The sequence below is a fragment of the Gasterosteus aculeatus genome, chromosome 16, assembly GCF_964276395.1.
Source record: "Gasterosteus aculeatus chromosome 16, fGasAcu3.hap1.1, whole genome shotgun sequence".
Lineage (NCBI taxonomy): Eukaryota > Metazoa > Chordata > Actinopteri > Perciformes > Gasterosteidae > Gasterosteus > Gasterosteus aculeatus.
The window spans coordinates 11624817-11639821 of record NC_135704.1 but is presented as its reverse complement, the minus strand read 5'-3'; the positions used below and the strand labels follow the sequence as shown (position 1 = coordinate 11639821).

Genomic DNA, 15005 nt, shown 5'->3' with positions numbered 1-15005 from the left:
CAAGACCTCACACTCCCCAGTAGCTGTGCTCACATATGTGTCTCCACGGTTCCGCCAGGTGAGCCTTTTAATGTTCTTCTCTTTTCGGGGGGGGGGGTGTCAACGCTCCACTCCGCTGCCCTCTTTCCAGCGGAGCGCGGCGGGCTACAAATTCCTCCTGTTGGCTTAAGCGGAGTCATAGGACGCGTTATCTTTAGCAGAGGGGCAACTCAGAAAGCGGTGCCCTCGCGTTGCACATGCCCCACATACGCAGACAGTAGTAACCCAGCGCAGCGCACGCCCCCCACACTCCTCCCCCCCCCCCCCCCCCCCCCCCCCCGTTGACTATGACATACCAGCTGGCACCCAGCAGTGTTTAAGCTCAGAGTGGGCTACGACAGATAAATGTTATCTCAAGACAGCTGGTGGTCCGGTTCTGTGGGCCCGCTGATGTTTCGAGGCGCCTTGGAGGCGTTTTGGAATTCTGAATAGAAGAACGCGTTGGACACAGTTGGGTTTGTCATCCTCACCTCTGCAGCCCCGAGACATGTGCACGTAGACCAAGCATGCAAACATAAGATACGCGCTCACATGCCGCGCTGCTTATGACCCACAAAATGAGCTGAGTTTATACAATTACATTGTGCATTTCTGGTCTGCTCCTGATGGAAGAGATTGCTGCTACAGATCTGGTCGATTTGTGGGAAATAAGAAACGATATGGCAGTCTGTTGGGTGGTTGCACCCAGTTCATTTGTATTCCTCATTGCATTGTTGAAACAACAAGAAAAGTCGAGGTCTCTCTTTGCGCAGCTCAAGTTCTTAACGGCATTTGGGTTTATTCTGTAGCTTTGCAAGTGACCCGTACTTGCTCTCAAATATTGACTTAGCCCGGACAGAATGAAATAAATACCCAACCTCCTTTTAGAGTAGCACTGCTTCTCGTTGTTGCAAACCCAGGAACAAGAGATTTACTGCTGGAACATCACAGCCATTACAAAACCAATTATGTACAATCGGGCGCTGTGTAGATTCTAGAGTAATGGCAGCTAAATGTTGATGAGGCCTCATCAACAGCTGCAAGGCGTTTTAACCCTAACCCCACACGTGCTGTTCCTCTCGAGTGGACGCGTTCATACATACCAGAATTGTCATGTTATACGAGGTTGCAGCCTGTAGTTGGATGTAGTGTCGGCCTCTTTCCTCAGTGAGGAGGGCACCTTTTCAGCCTGTGTAGTCCAGCCCTTCAGACGTGGTTAAGAGTGCAGGCTTTATTTTGCGAACTGCTGAGACAGAGAAAATGTGTTTTTTTGACATTGGAGCTTTTATAACAAGGTCAGCGTCAGCAAGGAACGTTAAAACAGCCCCCGAAGATTCTGAGCCGGGGAATCAGTTGGAAATTGTGCTGCATGAGCACTGTGTGAGACTTGGACCCAATGCAGAGGGAGTAATGTGAAGTTCTTGTTTGTTCCTGTGCAGGAGGATGCAACTCTTGCATGAGAGCTCAACGGGGACGGCTCGTCGTGAGACTTGTTGTGTTTTTTCTCCCTGCAGTCCGGTCATCTCACGTAGCTCTTGGACGAAGGATACAATTTCATGTGCATGTGTGAACTGAACTCGATGCGTATTTCCGTGGCGTGCCCGCGACCGCGCTTATGTTTGATTATGTATGAGTGCGTCGGCGCGTGACTGCACTTGCAACAGGCGGTCAACAGTCGCCTGTCAAAATGGTTTCAGCTGTGGTCTCAGAGCTCTGTCCCTGTCAATCAAGCCTGAACGGCAGGTCCCGCCCTCTCCCACAACAATGTTTCTCTCTTGCAGCACAACCGCCCTCGTCACAGCACCGCTGCACCGACACCGAGCACCTGTTTACTCCCGCGCTGAATATCTAGTTGGTGCTGAAATCAGGGCCCAACTCGTGTTAATAAGTATTCCTTTAAATCATCTTACTATTGCATTTGCACTCCTCGTAGAAATCGAACCATTCATTTGTGTTAGCGCTTCTTTTTTTAATATAACATCCCTTCTGTTTTACTGTCAACTAGGGAGATTGTGGAGACAATGGGAGAATTTCATTTTTTCCTAAAGAAAAGAAATAATGTAAAAAAAATTTGGTGGGGCTGCTTAGAGGCCACAGAAACGCTCCCAATTGTGGATTCATTATATAGCAATATTCAAGCCCAATCGTATAATCAAGACCCATTGTTACTAGTTTGCAGAATTTACGATGATATTTCGGCAAGCAGTGGCGAGGGGGAAGCATTGATGAATGGCCTGTGATTTCGTCTTGGGCTGTAACAGTGAGTTTCCGGGTTCATTACTGATTTTTCTTTTCAATCAGCTGCTAGGGGCCGATTTGATATGTTGTTTGTCTGTTTCGTTATTTAATGCTGAAGCTTTATTAATCTGCATTTCTTGCCCCCCGGAGGATCCTCACACCACAGCCTGTGCAGCACCGCAGGGGTGAACCGCTTCCTACAACTCTGCTCGTCGAATTGTTGATGAAATGCTATCTGTGTGTACCGTTAGAGCCACAATAGTCACAGCGAGCACCGAGCTGAGATGTCAGTCGGCTTCGGATTGCCATCCCCTTATTCCCAACCTTGTTTTACAAGGAGATACTTTTTTTTTTTTTTTATCCGCGTTGTAACTTTGCAGTTTTGTGCCAGGTCTCGTTTGCTTGCAGCAAAGACGTTTCATGGCTCTAACAGAGGAATTTGCAATAAGCGGGCTTCGGGGGGCTCGTACCTCGGCGCTCAGGCGGGGAAGCAGGATATATGTTCTCATTGAGGGTTCGTTAACCAGGCTCCGCAGTTGTGGTAATGAAACTCCAGCTGCTAATGAGGACCGGCTGGATTGTATTGGCGGCAGGGAGAGAGCCAAAAGAGGTCTGCGGAGTCCATCCGTTTACGGCCTTCCCCTGCTGCTCCATCCTCCGCCCGCTCCTCCTCCTCCTCTTCCCGCCTTGCCTCTCCTATGCCTGCACCGCGCGGCTGCTATTTCACACCTGCTCATAAACTTCCTCGGGCAGCAGATAATGATGTTGTTTTCTTTTGCCTTCATTTTCTGTACGGTTACTGGAATAACAGAGTGGTTCCAGCTACATCCCTGTTTTTTGTCCCCATAACTCCTGGATAGTGTAAGATACCGACTAATCAAATACTAGCTCATTTTTATCAGGTAGTCATTTAACTTTATAACTTCCTTCCATCCACATCACGCCATTTCACCTCATGTTACAGCTGCCCAACTACCCAGTTTTATCACGTCCACCACAGAAATGTAGATTTCCATCTTGAAGTGTTTAATGGATTCATAAATTAGGGTTCCGTGACATCCACCATTTGATTAAGTCATTACGTAATGGGAAGTCTTTTGGAATGGAAGCAATTATAAACTGGGTTGCTGAAGGTAAGAGTAGTTCATGAGAAACATTAGGACGGCCTCATTGAGGCAGCCTAGAAAGCTCTGGATTCACTGAGCTTCATGGTCCCACTCTGCAAACAGCCCTTTTAGGTTCTTTCTACACTGTTTTGTGTTGTTATGGTTATCCATCAAGTGGGCCGAAGACAGTTTAGTCCTGCCTTTGCGACACGCAGAATGTCTGCACAATTTTTGTAATGAGTCATGAACAGAAATCACAAGGTTAAAGTTGTCACAAACCGCTTTTCGGCGCGCTTGACAGATTGACAATTGAATGTGAATTTTCGTGAACGACATTGTGTCACTGTGGGATACACACATAAAATGTGTTAGAATCCAGTGACAGAATTAATTTAATGTCCAATTATTAACTAATTGATGATCTTTCTAGCTGATATAACTAAGCTGTCTTCTAGTCTGCATATATTATACTATACTAACTAACTAGGCAAGGCAATTTTATTTGTATAGCGCTTTTCATACACAAGGCAGACTCAAAGTGCTTCACATCATAACATTTCATTAACCATCTTTATACTGCGTAATCTCTGTGCGAGCGAAGAGGCCGTGCACCCACGTGTATAGAATCCGTTCAGTCCACTGTGTAAATACGCGTAGACGCATTTGTGTGACTAACCCGCTGCTCCCCGGGTAAAAGAGCCAACGGCCGTTACCATGAAACTAGAGCAGATCTAATCTGCGACCACAGCGAGGGACTCCAGCAGGTCCGGCTGGTGTCCGGGGTTATCTCGTGGGACAGGTAGACCTCCTGCAGTCACAAGGGCTACACCGCCGCGAGCAACCAACCAGAGCATCCCTCTTTTGGGCTTTCCTTTTCCAAAATGCCCCGAGAAACTGATGACCTCCACGCTGACCAGAACCTGCGTTTTTTTTTTTTAATTTGATTTAGATTGGAGTCTGTTGCCCATTGTATGTATGCTGAAATTTAAACATGAGTTGCACCAAGATGAATCTATATTTGATCTCAAATTATAGAAACAGATTTGGACAAAGAACGAGAGAAAACAATTCCAGAGTAGGAAATACCTGGATATTTGTGAGAGTTATGTGATGATTTGCATTGTTATGTGGTTGCCCAAGTTTACCCTGCAGCCATTTTAAAGGTGCAATCTGTAGGATCTGGTCCCATGCTAAAGCAATAGAGGGAGGGAGGGCGGGCGGGCGGCATTTTACCGCCCATACTGCAAAATAACACTGGTATCTTGACATGTGGATTACAATTTATGTTGTGTGTCTCCAGTGAATCACTTTGCAGGTAGAAGTGGTGTTAGAAGACTGGGCTTGCCAGAGCTACTTGTTAAGTATACACATTTCAGTAGATATCACTGCAAAACAATAGTGTATTGTACAATCTTTCATTTTGCATTAACATCACCACTGTAACCTCTTTAGTTCACACATTAGTTCATGTTTTTTTCTTAATGCTTTTAAAACTAAAATGATTGCTGTATCTTAACACATTGCACCTTTTTGACAGTACATTTCATTTCATAACATTCGTCTCTATTATTGCAATAAACTCACAGTACTGCAAAACCTACATGGCCATGAGCCTAGTGAATGTAAGACGTAGATTACACCACAGGAACATGACACAAAGGCATTTTATAGCCATTAATGCCCAAAACAAAACACATGCTATTTCTTATTGAAAATCCTTGGGGAGGGAATGGCTTGTAAAGCTGACGAGTAAACAGCCCATACAGTATGTGATCATCAGTGATAGTGGGACAAGACAAACAGTAACAAAGTTCAATTCCATTTTATTTATATATGCCAATTTATTACAGCCCTTACAGCACACCTGTGTGTCGTCCCCTGCAGGGGTTTCTCTTACAGCTCCAATGTCACATCAAAGGCATTTTCTAACCAATAACGCTTTAAATGCAATCACACCCACATAGGAGCTGGAGTGGCCGAAAAGGTTGGAGAACAGTGCCGGTGGCTAAAAGTTACCCGATCTGAATCGCAACCAGATTGGACAAATGTGAAAGGAAAAGGAAAATTAGCCAGTGTCCCTCAATCCGTACAGCAGCTGAGGAGATTTGGTGTAAAACCCTTAACCAACAGCGGAGAAGGCTGGCAGACAGATGGTACTCGTCTTGTTCTGAGCAGCTTCTAGGAATAGAAATAATGTTAGGAGAATAATTACAGATACAAGGGTTTGATTACCTACATGGCATTACTTTATAGTATATGAGCTACAGCTTTTAAACTGTATTCCACATGTCTATTTTTTCTTCTTTTCCTCGGCGGGAATACAAAGTATTTGTGAGATACAATCTTTACAAATGCATCGTGTTCGCCTTTTTCGGCCATGCCTTCGGCAGACCGTCTCAATAAAAAATCAACCTGCTACTATGTGCTAATGTACAGTAGCCATAAATGTTTGATGTCTATTGAAAAAAACTAGGCCCGAGCTGTTTCCATCGTCTGTATACGTTCACTAAAAGTCAATAAAGCTTGCAACGTGTTGTTGTGTAATTCAAATTCAATTACACACAACCGGCAATCACCATAGTTTAATTTTATGATGAATCATCCTACTCTGTCACTGTTACATGCTGGGGATTTTAAATTAGATTCGCTCATGCTAGTTATTAAATCATAAAGACACGCAATCCACAAAAATACTGAGACGATGCACCACAGCATGAATTGTCAAAACCAGGAAAATACTGTTCTTCCTTTTGCAAAAGTTTCCTTTTGCTTCTAGTTGTTAATACTTGTGCACGCTGTGGTATGTGAGACGTGACCTTTGAATTCCTACATTAACCTGTAAAGATTTAATATGATGTTCACTGTAATCCAGTAACCCTGAATCGATAGAATGTCTTTTTGTCTGCAGCATTCAGGCCTCCATGTTGTCTATTCCCCATCGGTCTTAAAGGGCTCCTCTCGGGCATTTACATGAGCACGGTGACGTTCCCTTTTAAAAAAAAGATGTATGATGTTTTCCTGCTGCACGGACTTTGCACTGGAGAAAAGCGCTACGCTAGTGTAGCATCCAGTTAGTTTTAGGTTAGCATTCAGGACCACACCGAAAAACGCTTTAGGCTTATATGATTACGGCTATGCTTCCTTCGGGCCTGTGCCGTTTTCCAATTTCCCAGAATCTGAGGCGTGTTTCTGAGAGGTGATGCAACTGCTTTTAAGTCCGTTCCAACAAGAAACGTATACCGACAACAAAATGGGGAATCTATGAATATGGAAAAGCTCAGCTTAGATGTGCTAGTCTGACATTCCTATACAAGTGTCTTGTCTAACACATTTTCTAGAGAAGCTATGTATAGAGGGCTTTAATAAATTGCCCGGCATAGTTTATACGTACTTTAGAGTATTCTACTAATAAGATAACTGGTAAAAATGGATTGTACTTGAATAACGACAGAAACTTGCAGGAGAATTGTGACGTATTGTGCCCGTGCTTCCATTGCTCACCAGGGTGAACTAAACTAAAATACAGCAGCAGTGCAGGTTCGCTCCATGTGCGATCGGCTTTCCTCAATTAAACTCTGCACGCGTTTTGGATAACCCTCAATGCAGACCTTTTTTCAAATTGAAGAGTTACTCCCTCTCATCTCACGTCCAAACTTCAGCTAGGAAATATAGACCATTATATACAAATGAGGAGAACTGACCAGGCAGCTCCAATAAATGCAATATCACAAGATCTAATTGAGGCAACCCCCCAAATTCTACAAGAACTTTCATAAAATACATTTGGAACACAGCAGTGGCTGTAACAAATTACGGCTTACCAAAATTGCAGATATAAACAGACAGCTGAATTTGAGTAACAAAACCGATTTAGGATTATTTCACAGAGGGAATATGAAGGAGCATTTGACCCTCGTAACGTGAAAATATGTATTTTTCCTCCTAAAAAAGTAGTTTCTTGCCAATGACCCCATGTCCCAGCTTCAGTGTAACTGCATATTTCAGTAAAAATTACCAGTCTGCATTGAACCTCTAGATGGCACCTGTTAAATCATCCTCAATCTAAGTTTATGAGAGGCATCAACTGTGGTATCAACGCTTTAAATTTGTTCTCTACGCATAATAAAACCACCCAATGGAATCACTTCCCACACTATCGGCCACCCACCAGTGGGAGTCTGAGATGTTTTGAATATTTGGTATAATTGTATGTGGCTTCGAGGAGATGTGAATAAGGACCATTCTTATTTTCATGCTAATTGGTACATAAGCCGGAATGCAGCGCAACACAAAAGTGAATGTGGCGCTCTGTTGATTTCAGTGTGAAAGGGCATGAAAAATATATCTGCAAATATTGATTAAGATAACTGCAGGATAAAGGTGTGTGTGCATAGAGTGGCTTGATTTTGACTTCATTGGGGGCTTGGCAGTACATCGGGGGGACATTGGATTGAAGTTGTTTATTTATCTGATTGACTGCCAACATTATTAATAACTGTGGAAGAAAGAGGGTAAAGGAGAAAATGAAGGAGAGAGACAGAAAAGGTGCTGACAGAGCGCCGTATAATACGCTTTTGTACCATGGACATCTCTCTCTCCCCCCACCTCCCCCTCCCCCTCCCTCTCTGTCGGTCAGTCCGTTCACCCTATGGGAATGTTGTGACTCGTCCTCAATCACTTTGCCACACCCACATTTGACTTGTATAGGATGAAATATTATTTTTCGGTTTTAGCAGACGGCACACATGCCGTGCCGCAAAGTTGTCGTAAGGTTTTTGATGAATGCAAGAAAAAAATCACAAGTTATAAATAAAAATAAACTGCCTTGTTGATGGCATGTCAACCTTGAAATTGCTGTCCAAGCAAGTATTATGCCTCGAGAGTTAGACCTGCGGGCGGTTTCGGCCGGGTTGGAGAAAGCCTTCGTCCACTCATTGATATTCAGAGGCTCTATGAGTGAGAGCTGTAAACAACCAGGAAGCCCTGGACTCGACACTTGAAGCAGGACACACACACACACACACACAGTCCCTGCTTCCTTAACAATGCTGGACATTCACATGTCTTTTTGAACACACACATGCGCGCACACACACACACTCAAGCCCCCACCGCACACTCCCTCTGTCCCTCTCTTCCCTTCTTCGAGTCTGCACCACATCAGCAGCAGCTGGCGAGTGCAGCGCGGCATTTCAGAGCAGAGCCGAGGAGGGCAGGGCAGGCAGAGTGGCCCCGTGTGGGCCATCCGGTGGAGAGAGGGAATCTGCCCGCTGATAATGAGCATTTCTCCCCCCCTCACCCACCTCTCTCCCCTTCTCTCTCTCTTTTCTAGAGCTGCAAGCAGAGAAACAACCAAGCTCCTCCTCTCCCGCCACTCAGGAACTGATGACAAGGCTGGGCTTTTTACTAGGAGAAGGGCTCCCGGGTACGGCACGCATACCTATGGACGACAAGATTGAAAAGAAGGTATTTAATTTTCTCCCTCCCCTACCAACTCGCTGCCTGTCTCAGCAGCAGCTGTCGCCCCTGCTGCAGCGCACAGATAGAGAGATAGCAGAGAGAGAGAGAGAGAGAGATGAGGGGAGGAGGGAGTTGTGACAGTGTAACAGAAGAATGGATCTTTTTTGTTGCAGCTTGATTCTTTTTTTAAAGGTTTTTTTAACCCCCACTGTGCATTATCTTTGGATGGGGATTTAGAAGGCAACTTCCCCCCTCCCCTCTCCGGGGAGTCATTTTTCAGGCACAACAAACAACGGTAACTGTCAAACTGTTTGACTTTTGTCTTTTGAGATGATGAAGATGTCTTAAGAAAGTAACCGAGTATTTAAATTTCCATTGCACGTGGGTTGTATTCTCTCCCCGGTGTGGTGTGCGAGTCTCTCGGTAACTTGAGCGCTACTCCGGGGGCTCTCGCGTGCGTAACGAGCGTGGCTGAGTCCTCGGCTCCAAAAACCGAGTTATGTTCGGACGGAGCCTCCGTTTGTTTGGTTCTACTATTTAAGCCCCGCCTGTGTGAGGAGCGGCACGCAGCGCTCCCTCCATTCATCTCCTGTCTCGGACACGCGTTGACGCTGAACCGGCAATCCTAAGACAACTCGCAAAGTGTTTTGTGGGTCATATTCGTCGGTTGGGATGCGGGGACGGTCCCTCCGGCGTGCTTGGGGGTGTTTGTTGTTCCGTTCGGCTGGGGAGGAGCACTTTATTTATCTGCCAGCAATTTTCTTTTCCTCCTTTCTGCCGTTTTACAACAGGAATCAAACCCAGCAGGCTCGGTTTTAGTTCCGCCAAACGATAAATTATTAAATGTCAGTTTGCTGTTTGGTCCCCCGCTGTGATTCGCTGGGTGACGCTTTGGGTGAAGCTCCGGGCTGGAAATTGCTGTGCAAATAATGCTGGCATGCTGTCGCAGAAAAAAGAAAGAAAAAAGGGAAACAGGTTGGACTCCGCAACCGGAAATGTTACCTCGTTAATATTAGCATTCCACAACTTGTTAATGATGCCTTTGTGGCATCATTAACATGTGGCATGTGACATCTGTCCTACCCTGCTGCGTGCATTCATTCAGCGTGCCACTTCATAAACAAGAAGGTCTTTAAAAACGGACTCAATACATCTCGAATGAGACGTCCGATTCAGCTCTATTCTATTTCTATTCTATAACACATTGGTCGGTCAGTCGGGGTGAGGATAGATTTTTTGCAGCAGAAGTACTGCAGTAAGGTCTGGAGAAGGACACATATTTCTATTGTTTTATTAAACTATTTTATGACCCCTACATAAACAGTACTATAATTGTTCCAGTTACGTTATCATCAAAAATGGTTAGTGCAGTTTATTAAAGTATATTTCAACTGGTTAGGGACGTTTGGGTTCAATGTTATAAATGGTTCGTGCTGGTTGGCTGAGATTTTAATTGGAGCAGTTTGTTGGAGGTGATGCACAGTCTGGTTAATAAGTGGTGCCGGGGAAGTCATCTGTGGGGGAAAGCCTCCACAGGGTACAAAATATGTGCACCAACGTTTTATTAGGATGCAAGAATCATTTTGTGGGACCTGGCCGTGTATTTGTTGCTTTTAACTTTAAATTTTATGTGCATAGTGTATTTTGGAACTTCAAGGTTTGGGCTCTTCTTAAAGCGAGCCAAGACGATTCTTGAGCTACACAATGTTGCGTGTATTGGAATACTGTTGAAATAAGCCTGGACCAAACCCGCTTTAATTTGGATTTCTACGGTTGTCAGTGAGCTCAGACAAAGCTTCAGCTGCTGTTTGGTTGAGAGACGGGCTTGGTGGCTTGCATGAGAAAGGTATCTATTGTGTCACAACAAAGTAGATACTTGGTCCCTTGTGAATTCCTCTGCAGGCCTATTTTGGTGCCTTCAGACATACGAGTGTGTAATTTTCAAGCCTGGCTCCACTTAAAGCGCTCGTGTCCTTTCTGCTCGTCTGTCATGCTCAGACCTGAAATGTCGTTTATTTTTGAGAGAATCGTTGGCATTTCGTTTACACGATCCCCGGCAAATAGGCAATGAACTCTGATCAAAACGATCTCACAGTTGTCTCAATTCTTCCAAATATGGTTGGAAAAAAGTCTTCTTACTTTGTGGAAATACTTGATCGGTAGAGCACCTTTCTCAGTGTACCGTAACCCTCTTTTCCCGCTTTCTCCCCTCCACCCAGTGCTCCGTGATTAGCCAGGGCATCAGCCCCTGCTCTACACTGACCAGCAGCACCACGTCGCCCTGCACTGACAGCCCATGCTCAACACTCAACAGCACGGCCAGTCGCCCCCCTCTCAGCCGATCCAGCCCCTGTGGGACCATCACCAGCCCCAGCTCCACACTCGAGAGCAAAGACAGCGGGATTATTGGTGAGAAATAACCAACTGCTTTACGACGGCACCCTGTGGAGTTTCTGACTAAAAGTACCGTTAACGAGCAATGTTTCTATAAGCGGCCGCTGCTTTGTTTTAGTTTTCTTCTGCGGTCTCGGCACATTCTCTCACCAGTTCCCCGTTATTTTTAAGAATGTGTGTATTGATGTAAGTAATGTGCACTCTTTCAAACATGAATGAAAACAATATGAGAGTTTTTCCATACAACATTCCAGGGATTTGATGTGCAAAGATATAGTAGATTAATGTCCTCAAATTACACTCTGTGTGGGTTGTAATCAGAGCTTTTAAGTTATCTGTGTGCACGTTTGCATGTTAGTGCATGCAAGTCCCTGTTTCCGCTGGCTTGCACTGTTATCACCTTGCTTCCATATAGAGCTCCCTTTAGTCAGCTTTGCAAATCGTTTTATGAGGAAGCAAGGCATCCAAAACCCACTACAAGTATATAGATTGCACAAGGCCTTTTTGAGAGTGACACTGAAAGTGAACGTGACTTTTTGTAACAAGAACAGTCCGTGGGCTGACCCGTGTAGGCCAGAGCTAGAGATGTTTTACTGTTGTACCCCGTTTGTATTTGAAAGAAGAGAATTCAACGGGCATTGGTATCTAAAACACAATATAAATTAGTCCGTCAAACAACCAGCTTCAAACAGACTTCCCTGCTGTTAAAATTATTTGCCAAAGCAGTCGGTAACCATGCTAGGAATGCAAGTGATGAGTCAATCCTGCAGCTTTCTCTGCACACACTCTACTACTTTATTTTCAACAACTAATTATATCATTTCCTACGAAGCTCTTCTATTCAAAATGAGAATGTTACCTCATGTGCACATTGTCGCCGCTGTCTCGTGTGACTCATTCATCATCTAGTTAAATCCATTGGATTTTTTGTGGCACTGAATACCATTTCTGTCAGGTTGTATTAAACCACCGTGTGTCAGTTATTAGAGCTGTTCCTGTATGCGAGATTATTGAGGTGACAGTTGCCACAGTTTGACGCTGTATTATATCTCTAGTAAAAGCCCTGCAAGACATCTGGGGGTTTACACAAGCTGACGGGAATATGACCTGGTTTATGCATTCTTAAAATTAATATTTGTAGAGGGACTTCTACACTGTAGCTAAATGATCCTGCAGTTGTCCCTGGTTGAGTTTCTGAAGCATTGAGCAGAAGTATTGTTCTTGTATGAACTCGCTAGAATATGTCAGATTTATTGCTTTTTATTATTTTCTATATCATTGTTTGTCAGTACAGACAAAAATAAGAGTTTTGGATTTCAAATCGACCAATAACCATGACTCAGCCTCTCTGTCTGCCCAGCCTTAGCTAGCTGTTAAATAATCCATGGAAGCTGCGATATGGTGTATTCCATCATGGATTGTCGACATGGTGACACCCAGCATGGGCCGTCTCGTTGTAAAGCTACTTTACTGGTGTCAAATCAGAATGGACTTTGTGAGAGAATGACTCAGTGTGACGGTCTACAACATCCCGCCCACCTGCCCTAATAAAACATTACAGACATGGAAGAGAACTAAGCTGTGCCGCCTCCATAAGTCAGATTCCAACTGGTGATAAATGCTCCCCTTTCTTTCAAGTTTGACTTTGACTGATTTCAAAAGCACATTAATTTTGCTTTGTACTGCCGTTAAAAGCTCCTTACTGGATTTGGGAGATTTGGTAGTGTCTTAACATTTACAAAATAGCTCCCAGAGGACTTTCTGCATGGGGTGGCTGGAGGAATACTTAAGACAGCCCCGTAGCAAGAGCTGACCATTAATATGGTAAAACATAGAGAGTCATAGCTGAGTATACTTTTGAATGAGCACATAAAATGAGCGCGGCTGAGGCATAGCGGGCGGTTGCATGTGCAGGTGGCACTTTGGTAGCCTTTGGCATCAGTGTGTGAGTGTACAGTACGTGTGAACGAGACACTAATGACATGTAATGGGAAGCGCTTTGAGTGATCAGAGTGAGACTAGAGAGGCGCATCACAAATACATTCCACTTTCCATTTGAGGCCACGCACAGAGCAGGACTAAGGTTAACTGATGGTATTCGCCCAGGTAAAAAAAACAAAATCGTGGTCACAGCGCCAGAATGTGTTATGTTAATATCAGTAATGATGTAACGCGCGGCGACATTATCAAACCCAGATTAGGAGCGTGCGATGCAAAATGTGCCAGCTGGACAGTCCGTTCCTGTCCTCTGACCCCTGCTGATGTTTCTGCATCCAGCTGCAGCTCGTGTAGCTTTGGCCATCCACTCATCTTTTAGGATTGTATTGGATTCCTGGGTTGGCCGGAGGGAGGATTAAAGGATTTGTTGTCATGTTCGCAAAACACCTGTCCGACCATCAAAATACCGAGGGCAGTTTCAAACACCAGTTCTTTGCTTTTAGATTTTTTATATTGAATTTTGTTTCCGAGTGCAGCATCTGGGTGCCGTTTTGGACATGCAGCACCTTTCAACTGATGATCAGTGGGGAGAGCAAAGACCTTTCTAAGATTCTGGGCTCTGGAAATGAATCCTAGTCTCCGCTATTATGCTTTTCCAGTTTTCATTAGTGTGAGCCGACAGTCTGTAGAGTCAGGTGGTTAACAGTGTTGATAAGGGCAATGGAAAAAAAGCAGGGACTTATTCAAAGTTAAAAGTTCCCTTACAGCTCGGTATCTCATTAGAGATGAAGGCGGATAAATGTTCACAGCACACAAAAAACATCTTACCTCGCTCGCTCACTCTGATTCTCTGTTTTAATCTCCCCCTCAGCCACCATCACCAGCTCCTCTGAGAACGATGACCGCAGTGGCTCCAGCCTGGAGTGGAGTAAGGATGGCAGCCTGAGAGCCAGCGGGCGCCATGGCCTGGCTCAGAGTGTGCGGGCCGACACCTGCTCTCCTGTTGCCGAAGAAGACTCTAGCAGCAGCGGCGCCGCCACAGCAGCAGCACCGGCCGACAACCCGTCCAGGACAGACCAGCAGCAGCAGTCCAACACATCCGCAGGGGAACCGCAGCCTCAAGGTTACTCCCCCGAAGGCCCTTTTCCATACGCGTCACAGTCATCCTCTTCCCTCATGATGCCGAGGCCCAACTCTGTAGCAGGTAAGAGACCATAAAAACCTCCCGTTATTTGAGCATTCAACATCTGGATGTCTGCAGGGCAGAAGGGAATTTGGTGTGGATCTGTACAGCTTACAGCGGCTGCATTCATTCAGCATTACAAGAGACGTTTTGCTTAAGTGTTCCTCTTGGATCCGCTGGTGTGCGGAGAGCATGTGAAGGCGCGTTGTCTTGGGTTGCCCTGCTGCGTTGCGTTGGCGGTCAGTTTGGTGGTCCTACGACGTGATCTGCGCCTCGGGGCTGACAAGTGTTGCGTCAGAGCTTGAGCGAGTGATGGATACACGCAGGGAAAAGCCCGGGTCGATATATAGTCTCTCAGAAGCCCGTTTGTGCTTTTCGTTGAGTATCGGGGTACCGGAGCAGAAGTTTGGGATCAGGCAGCTGTTGTTGCCTCCCATTTGAAAACCTACGGGCAAACCTCTGCCTGGCTGATCTGTTCTGCATTCCTGCCCTGGAACCTCCCTGTTATGGCTCAGCCCGCCGTATCCACACAGCTGTCACAGTTGTTGATATCCCTCTGCAGCCCTCGCTCGTCACGCTTTTCCTTTCCCAGATCTCCCCCCACTCTGCCTCCCTCTGTTTTTGCTGTTACCACCTCTGACCTTGACCCTCTTGATGTAACTCACGCA

At 45.3% G+C, this 15005-nt stretch overlaps 1 protein-coding gene across 2 annotated transcripts in view; it reads left to right on the top strand.

Annotated features, from left to right (window-relative positions):
• Positions 1-15005, top strand: part of tanc1b (tetratricopeptide repeat, ankyrin repeat and coiled-coil containing 1b) — a 75987-nt gene that overhangs the window by 31561 nt on the left and 29421 nt on the right. For both annotated transcript variants that reach the window (XM_040202565.2, XM_078091119.1), the window contains 3 exons: positions 8695-8828; positions 11042-11231; positions 14026-14358. In XM_040202565.2, coding sequence (XP_040058499.2) covers positions 8695-8828; positions 11042-11231; positions 14026-14358 — 657 coding nt within the window. The remainder of the gene's footprint in view (positions 1-8694; positions 8829-11041; positions 11232-14025; positions 14359-15005) is intronic.